General features: G+C 42.9%; 3 protein-coding genes across 3 annotated transcripts in view; all 3 read right to left on the minus strand.

Annotated features, from left to right (window-relative positions):
• The window catches only part of LOC123971957 (nuclear factor 7, brain-like), a 2,990-nt gene extending 2,013 nt beyond the window's left edge, over nucleotides 1–977 (minus strand). The window contains exon 1 of the mRNA XM_046051089.1: nucleotides 13–977. Within this exon, the coding sequence (XP_045907045.1) occupies nucleotides 13–735 (723 nt within the window). The 5' untranslated portion in view covers nucleotides 736–977. The remainder of the gene's footprint in view (nucleotides 1–12) is intronic.
• The window catches only part of rasal2 (RAS protein activator like 2), an 80,337-nt gene that overhangs the window by 56,326 nt on the left and 5,876 nt on the right, over nucleotides 1–18,135 (minus strand). The gene's annotated exons all lie outside the window — the stretch shown is intronic.
• On the minus strand, nucleotides 3,645–5,043 carry LOC123971958 (nuclear factor 7, brain-like). The gene has a single exon (XM_046051090.1). The coding sequence runs from the start codon at nucleotides 5,034–5,036 to the stop codon at nucleotides 3,645–3,647; it is 1,392 nt and encodes a 463-aa protein (XP_045907046.1). The 5' UTR covers nucleotides 5,037–5,043.

Consider the following 18,135-nt stretch of genomic DNA (forward strand, 5'->3'; position numbering starts at 1 on the left):
TTCCACTGCAGCCTTGTAGTTGAGCAGGAATGAGACGTCTTCAGCTCTCAGCTCCTCCTCTGTGGCTCTGACTGTGTCTGAAAGAGCTGCTATCTCTCTGCTCAGAGCCTCCATCTTCTCCTTCATCATCTGACTCTTCTGCTCCTCTTCCTCCCTCAGTGCAGCCATCCTGGCCTCCTCTTCCTCCTCTAGAAACTGCTGAAGCTTCTTAAACTGCTCCTTAATCTGCCTCTCTGTGTGTCGGGCCTGGACCTTCATGTGTTCTGCTGTTTGATCAAACTTCACTTTAACTCGTTCACAAACCTTTAACTTCTCCTTTAAGGGCTCCAGAGTTTCCTGAAGTTCCTTCTTGTGTTGTCGTGCAGCTTCATCGACGGGTCTGAATCTGTGGTTGCTGTGTTTTTCTGAACCTCTGCAGGTGTCACAAACTGCCTGCTGATGGTCCAGACAGAAGAGTTTGAGTTTCTCAGAGTGCAGACTGCAGAGAGCCTCTGAAGCTCTCTGATCTCTCTCCTGTAGGAAACTGTCACACAGGTTCTTTAAAGCCTGGTTAGGAGGTAACCAGTCATTAGAACGTCTTTTCTTACAAACTGGACACTCCTGACTTCCTCTCTCTGTCCACCAGCTCTGCAGACAGCCTTTACAGAAGCTGTGGCAACATGACAGGATGACAGGATCTTTAAAGATGTCCTGGCAGACAGGACAGCAGAGATCGTCCTCTAATCTGGAAGCCATTTAGTCTCTGAGTGAAGCTGAAGTCACAGCAGGCAGACGCTCAGACAGGAAACAGTCAGCCACTCCCTCCTTCAGTAATGTTCCTGAAAGTTACATGAACTTTGAGTCTTTGTTCTTGTCAAACTCAGTTTGCTGCAGTAGGTAGAAGTGGTCATACTCCAGTATTCCCAGTGTCCCCTCTCTCAGTGGAAGTGCTGGTTTTGGTCCGAAGGTCAGTCTTACTATCTGACTGTGTGTCTCGTCTCAGTGAGGGAGGATAATAAACTGTTTCCTGGTTTGGCTCAGGTGAGTCAGGTGAGGGGCGGAGCTTCATTCCAGTTTGTCAGGTTGAGTTTAATTTCACACTCACAATCATTTGTTAAGACAACATGTTGTCCCCATTAGATACTGTGAAGAACTTCTGTCTCTGTTTTGAGTTTGTACTCATTCACACAAGAAATGCTCCAAAAGTCAAATCATCTCAGCATTCAAACTAAAATCAAACTCCAGGTAACACTTGTCATCTCTTTGATCCACCTGAACCTCAGGCCACGTCTACACCTGGTATCAACAACAACAACAGAGACGATGACTATGACGCATGTGTGTTAGGGTTGGCCTGATGGGAAAGCAGGTTTTAATCACCACGAACATTATAATTATACATTTTAAATATGCTTCCTCTTCTCCCCACACACGAGAAGCCTCCACCTCAGGTAAACACACCGGCGTGCCCCGCCTCTCTCTGTCTCCCCCGCCCGTCTACTCCACTTTCTCCAGCAGCAGCACATTTTATAAAGTCGCCTAAAAGACACACAACTCGTCTTTTTTTCCGTATTTTTGCAGAACTCAATAATGTAATAATTTCCCAGTATTGTAATATTCTGGCCAATGTTGTAATAACATGTCACCAAAAATGTGGTAATGTTTTGGGAATGTCTTGTTTTTGCAATTACGACATTATTCAATAGGCGATGCTATAATCATGTCTAATAACATAGTACTTTTGTTTGTGAATATTACACAGTTAACCTCCCTCCTTTCCAAGAAGATGAAATTATACACACTAAATGCCTCTGGGAGTATTGTGTTTTGTATTGATCTTGTATTTGTTGTTTGTTTGTAGGGATTTCAGTGTTTTATATACTAATCTCACCCTCTGTGTAACCTTAGGTGACGTACAGTGGATAGAAAAAGTCTACACACCCCTGTTAAAAAATGCCAGGTTCTTATGATGTAAAATAATGAGACAAAGATAAATCATGTCAGAACTTTTTCCACCTTTAATGTGACCTATAATGTGAACAATTCAATAGATAAACAAACTGAAATCTTCGAAGGGGAAAAATGAAAAATAAAAACCTGACAATAACCTGGTTGGATAAGTGTGCACACCCTCTTATAACTGGGGATGTGGCTGTGTTCAGAATTAACCAATCACATTCAAACTCAGGTTAACGAGAAGTCATTACACACCTGCCATCATTTAAAGTGACTCTGATTAATCACAAATAAAGTTCAGCAGTTCTAGGAGGATTTTCCTGATATTTTCTTAGTTGCATCTCTGAGCAAAAGCCACGGTCCGCAGAGAGCTTTCAAAGCATCAGAGAGATCTCATTGTTGAAAGACATAAGTCAGGAGACGGGTACAGAAGAATTTCCAAAGCATGACATATACCACGGAACACAGTGAAGACAGTCATCAAGTGGAGAAAATATGGCACAACTGTGACTTTACCAAGAACTTGACGTCCCTCCAAAATTGATGGAAAGACGAAAAGAAAAGTGGTCATGGAGGCTTCCAAGAGGCCTACAGCAACATTAAAGGAACTGCAGGAATTTCTGGCAAGTGCTGGCTGTGTGGTACATGTGACAACTATCTCCCGTATTCTTCATATGAATGGGCTATGGGGTAGGGCGGCATTAGACTATAACTATAATATAAATTTATTTTGTAACATGTGTTTTTTCTAAGCAAACATAAATTCTATGATTATAGAATATATTATAAATCTCAACTATAACTATTCACATCAAATAAATCTTCACTTTCAAAAAGTTTTTTTTTTTTAATGAATAAAAATTAAATAATGCTCCCTTAAGTTCTTCATTTATCACATGCACAACAATTACAGCAAATTAAATTCTTGTTCTTAGGTTCTGGCAATGCTGAAGTGCAAAAGTTAAAATGTAGGAAAGGAATTTTATATATACTGTAAATATATCTCTATATGTTTCCTACACATGTTTATTTATCAGGGTGTAAACCTACAATGACTCACTTCTCCAGAGCTCTTTAATCTCCCTGTAAAACTCATTTTATCACAAATACAGTGAAAATGTCCTTTTTCAAGTGATACACAAGTCCCGGCATCACACGTGTCCTCAGGCAGTTATATTCTAATAATCTGAACAACTTTCCCTGGAATTTTTCACTCTGGTTTTCTCTCCCGACTGATAATAAGCCACCTGATTTGTTCCAGATAAAACAGGTTTAAACTCTAACAGAACATTCTGCAGTGCATTTCATTTTAACAACACCCAATAATTCCCATGACACAAAATACACAACATGCAAAAATACACACAACATGTAGACACATGAATTCAACGAATAGAAATACATCAGCGATCCAGAGAAGACGATAAGAAAGAAAAATAAGTCCTTCAAGCAACCTAATGAGGTATTTTACTCTTCATATTAAAATTTTCAAGTCCAAGACTTTTCCACAACTTCACGTACATTTTTCAGTAGAGTTTTTAATCTACTGAGTGCAGCAGCACAGAAACACACGACAGATAATGTGAATACTTCACACCTACAAACACCACATCTATAAACAAATCGATCAGGATCAACACAGAAAACAAGCAATCACCGATCCAGTCATAGAAGCACAGAGTCACAGAGGCCACCACCAGTGCCATCTTCTATTTCTGTTGTTCTACAGTCACACAGAGCTTCGCTGGTAAAACAGTCAGAACGATTTTATCCCAACTTCTAATCAATGGAAACATCCTGTCAGTGAAAGTGTGTGTGAAGGTGTGTATGTGTGTGTTAGTATCAGGATCAGAGAACGACAGCTTTCCTCTGTTCCAGTCCAGATTCACTCTGATCCTCTGGGGCTTCTTCTGCACTCTGAGATCAGTGGATGGAGCTGATGGAGACCCTGCTGAATATTTACCTTTATATAACAATATACTCCATAATCCAGATCGTATGTCTCCCTTCCTCAGGACAGACTCTGCTAACACACCCAGGTCCCAGCCTGTACTGTTTCCAACCTCGACATCCCAGCTGTGAGTCCCTGAGTTAAAGCCCTCAGAGCCCAGGACAGAGAAGACTTTTAACCTGTCTGGATTGTCAGGAAGCTGCTGTCTCTCTCCTTCTCTCACACTGGTCAGATCTTCAGACAGGACGAGTCTTGGATCAGCAGTGTTTGGGTCCAGAATGAGAGGAGTGTAGGAGACCGTGTCCTTCATCTTGTTCCAGATGTTGAAGGCCAGGTTGCCCAGGTGTTTGGCCTGGTCTATCAGAGCTCCTGAGGGCAGCTGTGGATCATCCAGCAGGGGGCGCTGCTGGACTCTTTCCACTGCAGCCTTGTAGTTGAGCAGGAATGAGACGTCTTCAGCTCTCAGCTCCTCCTCTGTGGCTCTGACTGTGTCTGAAAGAGCTGCTATCTCTCTGCTCAGAGCCTCCATCTTCTCCTTCATCATCTGACTCTTCTGCTCCTCTTCCTCCCTCAGTGCAGCCATCCTGACCTCCTCTTCCTCCTCTAGAAACTGCTGAAGCTTCTTAAACTGCTCCTTAATCTGCCTCTCTGTGTGTCGGGCCTGGACCTTCATGTGTTCTGCTGTTTGATCAAACTTCACTTTAACTTGTTCACAAACCTTTAACTTCTCCTTTAAGGGCTCCAGAGTTTCCTCAAGTTCCTTCTTGTGTTGTCGTGCAGCTTCATCGACGGGTCTGAATCTGTGGTTGCTGTGTTTTTCTGAACCTCTGCAGACGACACAAAATGGCTGCTGATGGTCCAGACAGAAGAGTTTGAGTTTCTCAGAGTGCAGACTGCAGAGAGCCTCTGAAGCTCTCTGATCTCTCTCCTGTAGGAAACTCTCACACAGGTTCTTTAACGCCCGGTTAGGAGGTATGAAGTCATATAAACGTCTTTTCTTACAAACTGGACACTCCTGACTTCCTCTCTCTGTCCACCAGCTCTGCAGACAGCCTTTACAGAAGCTGTGGCAACATGACAGGATGACAGGATCTTTAAAGATGTCCTGGCAGACAGGACAGCAGAGATCGTCCTCTAATCTGGAAGCCATTTAGTCTCTGAGTGAAGCTGAAGTCACAGCAGCAGACGCTCCGACAGGAAACAATCACTCCTTTAGTAATGTCCCTGTTCCTTTAACTTTGATTATTTTTTTGTTCTTGTAAACTCAGTTTGTTGCAACAGGTTGAATTGGTCATATCCCAGTATCCCCTCTCTCAGTGAAAGTGCTGGTTTTGGTCCGAAGGTCAGTCTTACCATTTGACTGTGTCTCTTCTCAGTGAGGCAGAATAATAAACTGTTTCCTGGTGTGAGTCAGGTGAGGGGCGGAGCTTCATTCCAGTTTGTCAGGTTGCATTTTATTCCACGCTGATGATCCTTTGTAAATAAAACACACTTGTGTTGTTCCCATTAGATACTGTGAAGTACCTCTGCCTTTGAGTTTGTAATCATTCCCACAAAAATGGTCCAAAACTCTAATAATCTTAGCATGCAAACTAAAATCAAACTACAGGTAACACCTGTCATCTCTTTGATCCACCTGAAACTCAGAGCACATTTACACCTGGTATCAACAACAACAACAGAGATGATGACTATCTGTCTACTGTCTATGATGCATGTGTGTAGATCTCTGAATAAGCAAGGCCACGCTTTAACAACAGCATCAATATAACAGACTCATTACATTTGGTATTTTTAAACCTGGGCCCTATTTTCACATATGTTGGTGTGAAAATGACTCGTAGGTACAAAAAGTTCTGAATCCGTGCAGTAGATGCTTCAGCCAGCAGCTGAACAGGCTGCAACGTATTCCATCATCAAAATGGCGCCCACAAAAAGTGCTTCTTGTTGAGTTTGTTATGTATGTAGAGGAGCTGCTAGCAAGACTTTATTTCCTACCGTTACTCCAACAATCTCCTCTCTCCAGCTCTGGACCGTCTTCCAGCAACATCTCGGCTCTTACAAGATTTCAGAGCGAGAACTGTCCTTGAGTTAGTTTCTTCAACCACGTCCAGTTACCCTTAACCTTCCTGGATAAGCTTGGTAGCCTGGGATGAGTCCTCTGGTTTGATTCCACCCTGTGGCTCCTTCAGTTTCTTGTTGCAGAGTGTTCCAGACATCCTTCTACCCAGCGAAAATTTCCAGCTCCTCCAGGGGGATCCCAAGGCATTCCCAGGCAAGATGAGATATCTTCCAGCAAGGTCTGGGTCTACCCCAGGATCTCCTCCCAGTTGGGCATACCCGGAAGACCACCAAAGGAAGGTGCCCGGGAGGCACCCTGAACAGATGTCCAAACTCCTCACCCTGTCTCTAAGTCTGAGCCCAGCCACCCTACGGAGGAAACTCATTTCAGCTGCTTGTATCCGCACTCTCATTCTTTCGGCCCCAACCCACACCTCATGACCTTAGGTGACGGCTGGAACATGGGTCGACTGGTAAATCAGAAGCTTTGTTTTCCAGCTCAGCTCCCTCTTCATCACAACGGTCCTGCTGATGTTGCACCCGTTTACCTGCCCACCTCAGGCTCCATTTTGCCATAACTTGTGAACAACATCCCAAAATACCAGTACAGTAGTGGTAAGATATCGGTAAGATATGTTCCAGCAGAGCCATGGCTTCAGACTTGGAAGTGCTAACCCTCATCCCAATCACTTCACACTCAGCTGATGAAGTCAACAGAACCAATTCATCTGTAAAAAGCATGGACACAATTATGAAACTGGAGACTCTCGTCAATTTGGCTGCACCTTGTGATCTTATCCATGAATCTCACAAACAGGATCGGAGACAAGGGACAACCTTGGCAGAGACCCACTGAAAATGCATTTGACTTTTTGCCAAGTAGTGTTGTAGTCAAGACCACCGAAACCAAGTCACAACCAAAACCAGAGTGTATCAAGACCGAGACAAGACCAAGACTTTGAGGGTCTGCGAGCAAGTCAAGTCCAAGACCAAGGAAGGGCAAGACAGGGCCAAGACTAAGACCAGTGCCCCATACTACATGGCACATGATAAAACATGTATCATGATCATAGGCACTTCTCAAACTGATCTGAATCAGATCAGATCCTTGCTTGCTGGTAGTCCATTGGGTCCGATGATGACATCCCTCCTCATTACCGGCGTTTTCTTTGATGACTAAAGAGTCCAGTTCTTGATTCACAAGTTTTATTCCACATTGGGCATATAAAGTCTGTGTTAGTGGGGGCAGGCACGGCCGTGTGTCTCTTTGTCTTTTCTGTTTTCTCACATTTATCTTCATTTCAAGCTGTTTTATCCCTTTGTTGCAGACCTCCCGCCAGTTGGAACAGTGGATGGCTGCTTGCTCCAGTCTTAAGGGGTCATCCAACATTTCTTTAGTGATGTTTTTAGCTGGTCTTTCTACCGCTTCTTCAAATCACCTGCAGACCGGCGACCCAGATGAAGCTGTCCATACAGGCCTTGACGTGGCAGGCGTTGTTGAGGCATTCTGATTATGTGCCCAAGCCAGCGCAGTTGATGTTCAGTGACTGTATGGACTCTATGGTATTGCAGTTTGTCCCTGCAAGAATTTCAATATGGAGGTGCACGGTCACGCCACGTGGTTTCCATTATTCGCTGCAGACAGCCTAATGTGGAAGCGCTCCAGCACCCTTAAGTGGACGCTGTATGTGACCCAGGCTTCCCAAAGATCTACATTCCCATAAAAACACCAACATACAAACATTAGGCTGAAATCAACTTAACATATTTCTTCTACACTTCCATGTTTTCCCATGTGTATTCAAACTCAAAATCAGCTCCATTAAAGTAACGTGCCATGTACCTACAGCCATACAGAGCAACTTATTTAAATTTACATTACATTTACTCATTTAGCTGACGCTTTTATCCAAAACAACTTGCAGTTGCTATACATGTCAGAGGTCGCACGCCTCTGGAGCAACTAGGGGTTAAGTGTCTTGCTCAGGGACACAATGGTGGATGGGTTGCAGTGGGGGATTGAACCCGGGTCTCTCAAACCAAAGTCATGTGTCTCATCCACCCTATTTAATATGTAAATGATATTTTAAATTGAATATATCTCCATTTGATGCAGTGTGTGTAGGTAACCCTAAATTATATACACCTCAAAATAAATATTACAAGTCAAAATAAAACCAGAGCTACGACTCACCAAAACTACAGTAGATACAGTATATCTTAAAAATCTTGAATACAGTTTGTTTCTTTAAGATATTTACAAAAGAAGATGTTAATACTAGCAATGGGTATCGCTATTCGATGCCTTTAAGGTATCGACTGAGATAGCCCAGTATGGAAACGTCTCCAGTCACACAAGTATTGCATTTGATCCTTTTTGTAACCAGATCAGGGGAAAACATGACTACTTAGAGCCAAACACGCAAGCAAAACACCAAAAGAAAGAGAAGGGAGTGCCTCTTTTTTAACTTATGTGCCTGCACCAGTCTAGTCCATGCCTGATTTTAACATCCGATTCCATATTGGCTGCGGTCTCAGACAAGTTTGTCACTGTAGATGTCATCAGCTGGTAATAAAGTTTAAGGTCAATGTGAGAGTACAGGCAAACAAACAAGTGTACTCTGTGGGCGGCTGTGGCTCAGGAGTTAGAGCGGGTTGTCCGTTAATCGGAAGGTCGGTGTTTCAATCCCCGGCTCCTTAAGGCTGCATGTCGAAGTGTCCTTGTGCAAGATACTGAACCTGATTCACACACTGGCGGAACTGCCAGTTGTGTAGTGTAAAAGTGCTTTGAGTGGTTGAAAAGACTAGAAATACGCTATGCAAATATGGAGCATTTATAGACAGTGTCTACTGAATGGTAGACAGTGCTGGCAAGCATCAAATACACAAGTTAATTTCCAACCGCCAGGAGGTCCTCACCCAAGGAAGAGTGCGCTGAAACTGTAAGAAACCAAGACTTAGCCTTGGGTGTGCCGAAGATTGAGAGAACATTGGGTGTTAAGTGGTGTGTCACTTCGGATCATTTCCAATTCAGAGTGATTGTAAATGCACGCCCACTCTCTAGAAGAGAGGAAGATATGTGAGATAGATGAAGCTAAGGGTGGGTTTTAAGCAGAAGTGGGATAAATATCTTTCATTTCCTTTAATGGACAAGAGTTAAAGCCCACCAGACCTGCTGGATGCAATCTTTCTACGTACACTAGTAAAAACTGGGGAAAGGATTTTGTTTTGTAAGTGAAGCTGGATGTTTTGTATACATGCCTTTTCTGAATAATAAAAAAAAATGCATTTTGTAGCTTGTTTTTTTCTAAGCAAACTTAAATTCTATGCTTATATAATTTGATGGCAACTATTCACATTTAATAAATCTTCATTATCAAACAGGTCTAGTTATTGTTATTGTTATAAAAGAAAGAATGCTAATTTAAGTTCTTTATTTATCATATGCACAACAATTACAGCAAATGAAATTAATGTTCCCAGGGCTCTGACAGTTTGGATACAGAAAATCACACATGAAAGAGAAAAGAGAATCTTAAAAAATACATAAATAGTACAAAAGTTAAAATATAGGAAAGAAATATAATATATATATATATATATATATATATACACACTATAAATATATATCTTTCCTACACGTGTGGTATCTAACAGGGTGCAAACCTAGAAGGACTCACTTTTTCAGAGCTGATTAATCTCATTCCAAAACTCACGTATCTTTTCTTCTGTCTTCCCCTGATACATAAGCCCCAGAGTCACGTCTCCTCAGCTAGTTATACACTTCTAATATGAGCCACTTTGACTAAAGTTAGTCCAGATAAAACAGGTTTAAACTTAAAACTGACAAATTAATTCATTTTACTGTGAGACCATTTAAACAACAAAACACCCAATTATACCCATGATACAAAATACACATAACATAAAGACAAATACGGATTCAAAGAATAGAAATAGTAACAATACATCAGTGATCCAGGGAGGACAAAAATAAAGAACTGTTTTTTTTAAACAGATTAATGAGATATTTCACTCAGCAGAAAAATTATCCAAAAGCTTCTCAAACTTAGTTTACTGTGAAAGTCCAAGACTTTTCCACAACTTCACGTACATTTTCCAGGTTTTAATCTACTGAGTGCTGCAGCAGAGAAACACACAACAGCTTCACACCAACATCACATCTATAAACAAATCAATGAGGATCAAGTTTAACCTGCTGATCAAATACACAGGAAATTCACTTCAAAGATATAACCAGTGAATGATAGTAAAACCACAGGGTCACACAGACCACGCCCACCACCAAAATCCATCTGAAGCTGCTGTCGTTCTCAAAGTGAACCCATGTCATCTTCTATTTACATTTACTCATCTGGCAGACACGTTTTATCCAAAGTGACTTACATTGGAGGAACAACATGCAATCATCAACAAATGTTCGCTGCAGAGTTTTCAGGAGCTTCTTGAAGTCAGAGAGGGACGCCCCTGCTCTGATGGCGTCGCTCGTTCCACCATCGTGGAGTCACAGATGAAAACAGGGACCGAGGTCGCTTTGTGTGAAGGGATGGCAGAGCCAGGCGGTATTCGTTGGAGGAGCACATTGACCCAGAACGAACGTAGGCTTGAATTATGGAGTTTAGGTAGTGCAGACCCAGTAGGAGCTCTTAATGAGGCATTAGTTATTTGGATTTGATTTGGGAGGCCATAGGGAGACATTGGGGGTCACTGAGTAACGCAGGGGCATGTATTGTGCTGGCAATGCCATAGTCTGGGTGGGATAGGGATAAAACTGGGGTTGGATGGCTGGGTTACCCCCAGTTGGTTTTGGCATTGCTGTAGTCGGGGTGGAAAAGTGATGAGCAGCTGGGAGTAAAATGGTTGGTTTTGGCATTGCCGTAGTCGGAAAGTAACGAACGTATGGTCGGGTGGCAGGTAAATTTCGAGTTGGCATCTTCTGCGATATATGTCTGTTGTCTACACGGACCTTCACTGGTAAAACCTTCAGTGGGTGATTATCGAAAGTGCTAACAAATGGAAACATCCTGTCAGTGAAAGTGTGTGTGAAGGTGTGTATGTGTGCGTTAGTGTCAGGATCAGAGAACAACAGCTTTCCTTCCTGCCAGTCCAGATTCACTCTGATCCTCTGGGGCTTCTTCTGAACACTGAGAACAGTGGATGGATCTGAAGGGGATACTGCTGAGTATTCACTATTATACAACCATATACTCCATAATCCAGACAGTATGTCTCCCTTCCTCTGGACAGACTCTGCTAACACACCCAGTATCCAGTCTGTACTGTCTTTAACCTCGACATCCCAGCTGTGAGTCCCTGAGTTAAAGCCCTCAGAGCCCAGGACAGACCAGTGATAATCAAACCTCTCTGGATTGTCAGGAAGCTGCTGTTCGTTTCCTCCTCTCACACTGGTCAGATCTTCAGACAGGGTGAGATATGGAAAAGCAGTGTTTGGGTCCAGAATGAGAGGAGTGTAGGAGACCATGTCCTTCATCTTGTTCCAGATGTTGAAGGCCAGGTTGCCCAGGTGTTTGGCCTGGTCTATCAGAGCTCCTGAGGGCAGCTGTGGATCATCCAGCAGGGGGCGCTGCTGGACTCTTTCCACTGCAGCCTTGTAGTTGAGCAGGAATGAGACGTCTTCAGCTCTCAGCTCCTCCTCTGTGGCTCTGACTGTGTCTGAAAGAGCTGCTATCTCTCTGCTCAGAGCCTCCATCTTCTCCTTCATCATCTGACTCTTCTGCTCCTCTTCCTCCCATAGTGCAGCCATCCTGGCCTCCTCTTCCTCCTCTAGAAACTGCTGAAGCTTCTTAAACTGCTCCTTAATCTGCCTCTCTGTGTGTCGGGCCTGGACCTTCATGTGTTCTGCTGTTTGATCAAACTCCACTTTAACTCGTTCACAAACCTTTAACTTCTCCTTTAAGGGCTCCAGAGTTTCCTGAAGTTCCTTCTTGTGTTTTCGTGCAGCTTCATCGACGGGTCTGAATCTGTGGTTGCTGTGTTTTTCTGAATCTCTGCAGACGACACACACTGGCTCCTGATGGTCCAGACAGAAGAGTTTGAGTTTCTCAGAGTGCAGACTGCAGAGAGCCTCTGAAGCTCTCTGATCTCTCTCCTGTAGGAAACTCTCACACAGGTTCTTTAACGCCCGGTTAGGAGGCAGCATTTCCTTTGAATGTCTCCTCTTACAAACTGGACACTCCTGACTTCCTCTCTCTGTCCACCAGCTCTGCAGACAGCCTTTACAGAAGCTGTGGCAACATGACAGGATGACAGGATCTTTAAAGATGTCCTGGCAGACAGGACAGCAGAGATCGTCCTCTAATCTGGAAGCCATTTAGTCTCTGAGTGAAGCTGAAGTCACAGCAGGCAGACGCTCCGACAGGAAACAGTCAGTAACTCCCTCCTCTATTAACGTTCCTGAAGGTTCCTTTAACTTTGATTAATTTTTCTTGCAAATTCAGTTTGTTGCAGCAGGTTGAAGTGGCCAGTATTCTCAGTGGAAGTGCTGGTTTTGGTCTGAAGGTGAGAAGTCTTATCGTCTGACGCTGTGTCCCTCGACACAGTGAGGAAGAATAATAACCTGTTTCCTGGTGTTTCTCCGGTAAGTCAGGTGAGTGGAGGAGCTTCATTCCAGTTTGTCAGGTTGAGATTCATTCCAAACTTATGATCATTTGTTAAGAAAACACACCTGTGTTGTTCCCATTTCATACTGTGAAGTACTTCTGTCTTCACACAAGAAATGGTCCAAAAATCTAATAATCTTAGCATGCAAACTAAATCAAACTACAGGTAACATGATCAACATGATATGTGATCAACCTGAACCTCAGGCCACATTTACACCTAGTGTCAATGACAACAACAGAGACAATGACTATGATGCATGTGTATAGATCTCTGAATAAGAAGGACAATGCTGGGTAGAAAAACCTTAAGAACAGCAATGTAAAAGGTTCATTAAATTTGTTTTTTTTAAACCTGGGACCTATTTTTACACATGTAGGTGTTAAAATGACTTGTGAGTACAGAACGTTTTGAATCGCTGCCAGCTGAACCGGCTGCAAAGTATTCCTTCATCAAAATGGTGTCCACAAAAATTGCTTCTTGTTACCACTGACAGGATCAGACTGTTCTATCAGGTGTAAATGGTATGAGATATATCAGGACAACATCAAGGAAAGGATCTCTACGAGGGACTCCAGGTGACCCCCTTTGTTTTTAACAGGAAACTGAAGTCTCGCTCTGACATCTCGCCAGAGGTTAGCTGTTGCAGGAAGACGTCGGTGGAAACGAGGGAGAGGAGTTTGTTGCCTTCGTAGAGGAGCTGCTAGCAAGACTTTATTTCCTAACTTTATTCCAACAAAACAAACTCCTCTCTCCAGCTCTGACTCACCTTTCCAACGGTGTCTTCAGGCAACATCTCGCCTCTCGCAAGATTTCAGAGCGAGAACTGTCCTTGAGTGAGTATCTTCAACCACGTCCAGTTACCCTTAACCTTCCTTGGATAAGTTTACGATAACTCTAATGCTAATGAATTTTCTGTCATTAAGTGATTGGGAGCCCGGTAGCTTGGTAGCCTGGGATGAGTGCTCTGGTTTGATTCCACCCTGTGGCTCCTTCAGTTTCTTGTTGCAGTGTGTTCCAGACATCCTTCTACCCAGCGAAACTTTCCAGCTCCTCCAGGGGGATCCCAAGGCATTCCCAGGCAAGATGAGATATCTTCCAGCAAGTTCTGGGTCTACCCCAGGATCTCCTCCCAGTTGGGCATACCCGGAAGACCACCAAAGGAAGGTGCCCGGGAGGCACCCTGAACAGATGTCCGAACTCCTCACCCTGTCTCTAAGTCTGTATCCGCACTCTCATTCTTTCGGCCCCAACCCACACCTCATGACCTTAGGTGACGGCTGGAACAAGGGTCGACTGGTAAATCAGAAGCTTTGTTTTCCAGCTCAGCTCCCTCTTCATCACAACGGTCCGGTACAGCCTGCATTACTGCTGATGCTGCACCCATTTACGCACCTCAGCCTCCATTTTTCAATAACTTGTGACCAACATCCCAAAATACCAGTATACTGGTAAGATATCAGTAAGATATGTTCCAGCAGAGCCATGGCTACCCTGCTAACCGTCATCCCAACCGCTTCACACTCTGAAGAAGTTGCAGAACAGCCCAGTACGTACTGAAGGTCACGGTCTGATGAAGTCAACAAAACCACTTCATCTGTAGAAAGCAGGGATGCAATTCTGAGGTTCCCAAACCGGAGACTCTCCTCACCTCAGCTGCACCTTGTGATCTTGTCAATGAATCTCACAAACGGGATCGGAGACTAGGGACAAAATTGTTGAGTTCAACACCAACTAAAAATATGTTTGACTTTGTGCCAATTAGGGTAGTCAAGACCACCCAAACCGAGACCAAGTCAAAACCAAGACCAATGTGTCTCAAGACCAAGACATTGAGGGTTTTAGACCAAGTGAAGTCTAAGACCAATGGTGGGCAAGGCAGAGTCAAGACCAAGGCCAGTGGCCCATACTACATGACACATGACAAAACATAGATAATTATCATAGGCACTTCTCAAAATGATCTGAAAGATCCACATTCCAATAAAAACATCCACATACAAACACCAACAGTTGAAACTGACAACATATTTCTTCAACAGTCCTTTTCCCATATTTTCCCATGTGTATTCAAACTTAAAATTAGCTTCATTAAAGTAACGTGCCATGTGCCTATGGCCATACAGAGCAACCTATTTAATATGTAAATGATATTTTAAATTAAATATCTCCATTTGATGCAGCGTGTGTAAGTAATCCTTAAGTATATACACCTCAAAATAAATATTACAAGTCATTATTCAACTGCCAACATCTGAAACTAGAGCTATGACCCGCTGAAACGACAGTACAGTATATCCTGAAAATCTTGAATACTGTTTGTCAAAACTACTTTTAAGATATTTACAAAAGAAGAAATTTATATTAGGGATTGGTATCGAGTAGTATCGAAACGTGTCCAGTCACAAGAGTAATGCATTTGATCCTTTTTGTAACCAGACCAAACACGCAAGCAACACACCGAAAGAAAAAGAAGGAATGCCTCTTTTTTTCCTGCACCAGTCTAGTCTGTGCCTGATTTTCCATGTCGGCTGCGGCCTCAGACAAGTTCGTCACAGTTGCAAGTTTATCATCACAAGCTTGGCTTTCCGTTGGTTTCATCTTCTGATATTCTATAGCACTCTGAACAGTTTTATTTCCAATTCACATCTCGTGTCACTGATCAATCACTGTGTTTCATTAGAACAATTAAACGCTTGTGTGGCGCAGCAGCAGCTGATATCAGATGTAGATGTGGTCGGCAGGATGTGCAGCTGTTTACTTCTTTACAGTCTTTAGTGTAGGTTAGGGACTAGGTTAAGCAGACTCCTTTACTCATTTTCTTCTTCTTACTGTCCTCAATTTGGAGGTTTGCTACTCACCACTAAATGAAAAAGCACTCGCAGAGATCTTTCAATTCAGTTCTTCAAGATTTATTGATCATTTTGTGTTTTAGTTGGTTCAAACTAGATAACGTTAGCTTGCCTGCAAACGCCAGCTAGTTGATAACTACCCGACATAGTTGTAACTTATTTTCAGTCACAAATATGTAAAGCGTATGCTGTTGGTTGCAATCTGAAACCTTCCTGCTAGAAGCCACTAAAGACCACACAGCCCACCTTTAACTTACATTTACTATAAAGAGATTTTGAGACTGTAAAACTAAACACGCTTTTTGTGTTTTTTTCAACATTTGCAAAGTTTGCTGTAGCACATCAAACTTTTTTTTTTTTTAAATCCCGCTCCGTCCAGGCTGTGATTAATCTGTTCACGAAAGTGATGATGACAAGCGCATCGGCTTTACGAAAAGTTGAACGTGTTTCAATAAAAAGGCACAGATGTAGCTAAATAGCAAGCTAACGTTAGCCAAACCAATATGCTGCTTATATTCTCCCTGTTTTCTGCTGTCTTCACCTGCTGACGGCGCATCTTGCTCTTGTTTTTGAGTAACGTGGATGTTCAAGCGGCCACAGAGCTCAGTCCGACCATGTTTTGAACAATTAGCATTGGGGATCTGGCGTGGTGGAAGGTTACGGTCGGTTGTGCTTGTAAATCAGTTTTCTGGTTCACACGGATCTATTTTTAGGGACGTATGAGAATGAAAGGCTTGCAAGGTAGATCCTAGATCCCTGCGCCTAACGTTACTCAAAATAATAACTCGCTACGTTCTGCCTGTCCAGTACATTTGGCTATGCAAAATTATAAATAAATACGTTCACCCACACTTTTATCAAACAAACTCTTTGGACAAAAAGGATGTTGACTAAAATATCTACAAAATTTAATACCCTGTTAAATGGCGATCAAGACTTTTTAATGGCCTTAATTTTAGCAAAATTGATTTATTACCTTTTAAGACTTTTTAAGACCCCGCGGACACTCTGTACAGTACGTTCTTTTAACGCTGCCTATTGCTAAATTAGGTCCTCGTTGTAGACATATAGTATTAGATTAATTCAAGGGCAGCGTTTCCTCTGCGTTACTGTATCATAGTACCAGAAGGTGGTTAGGAAATCGCTTCTGTAGCACTGGATTGGACTAACAGAGTGCAGGTGATAAACTAGAACAAGATCCAGACTGACAAACTGGTGATGGCTGACCAACCAGACATCGTGTTGATCGACAAACAGCAGAAGAAGGCTGCAGTGATAGAGTGATCCCAAGCGACAGCAACATCAAGAAGAAGGAACACGAGAAATACCAAGGGCTGAAAGAGGAGCTAGAAAAGATGTGAAAAGTAAGAGCAACAGTGGTGCCAGTGGTGATCGGAGCACCGGGGACCCCCAAACTGGGAGAGTGGCTCCAGCAGATTCCAGGTAAAACATCAGAGGTCTCTGTCCAGAAGAGTGCAGTCCTAGTAACAGCTAAGATACTGAGCAGAACCCTTAGACTCCCAGGACCCGAGCTGGAGGATGACACATACCACCTCGCAAGGGCTGGTATGTGTCATATATATATATATATATATATGTATGTAAGTAAGTATTTGTAGGAGTATGTAGGAGAGCCCTGTTTATCATTATTGATGATTTAACATTATGATAGAAATGACATGACAGATGATGTAGTGTATTATTATTATTTTTAGAAGTAGTACTATATTGGTATTTTTTATACTTTCTGTTTCACTGGCCCCCACAATACATACTATTTAATTTATTATAAATTATAGAGTACTACTATAATGAACATTAGATAATTTAGAAATGTTTTATACATTCGACTCTTTTTTTTATCAAATCTAATATATTTTGTTGTACTTTTGTTCAAAGTACTATATCTAACAATAAAAGTTTATTTTTAAATTGGTATCTTGGTGAGGTCTCAACATAAATGTTCGGCTATCGGATTTTAAAATCAAATATTGAAATTGGTATCGGACTTAAAAATCCCATATCGGTCGTGCTCTATTGAAAACACCATAATCCTGACGATTATTCAACATAATTAACAAAATTACAACAATTAACAACTTCCCCAGGGCTCCTGGACTCCCAGGGGCCTCAGAAGCCCCAAGAATCTAAGGTGGGCTCTGCATTGTGACTTAATCTAGGGTCCTCGCCTTGTAGACGATCCCAAATCTATCTTCAAGACCTTCCTTGTAGTTCTAGTTGGTCTCTGGGGCTTTAACACATCAAGTAGTTCTGTGTTTCAGCTCCATCTAAATGACAACTCCTAAATCTGAGTCAGAAGATCTCAGGGCCCAACCTGCAGAGCTCAGGGTGAACCTGCAGAGCTCAGGGTGAACCTGCAGACCTCAGAGTGAGCCTGCAGAGCTCAGGGTGAACCTGCAGAGCTCAGAGTGAGCCTGCAGAGCTCAGGGTGAACCTGCAGAGCTCAGAGTGAGCCTGCAGAGCTCAGAGTGAACCTGCAGAGCTCAGAGTGAACCTGCAGAGCTCAGAGTGAGCCTGCAGAGCTCAGGGTGAACCTGCAGAGCTCAGAGTGAGCCTGCAGAGCTCAGGGTGAACCTGCAGAGCTCAGAGTGAGCCTGCAGAGCTCAGGGTGAACCTGCAGAGCTCAGGGTGAACCTGCAGAGCTCAGAGTGAGCCTGCAGAGCTCAGGGTGAA

The sequence above is a fragment of the Micropterus dolomieu genome, linkage group LG06, assembly GCF_021292245.1.
Source record: "Micropterus dolomieu isolate WLL.071019.BEF.003 ecotype Adirondacks linkage group LG06, ASM2129224v1, whole genome shotgun sequence".
In the NCBI taxonomy this organism is placed as follows: domain Eukaryota; kingdom Metazoa; phylum Chordata; class Actinopteri; order Centrarchiformes; family Centrarchidae; genus Micropterus; species Micropterus dolomieu.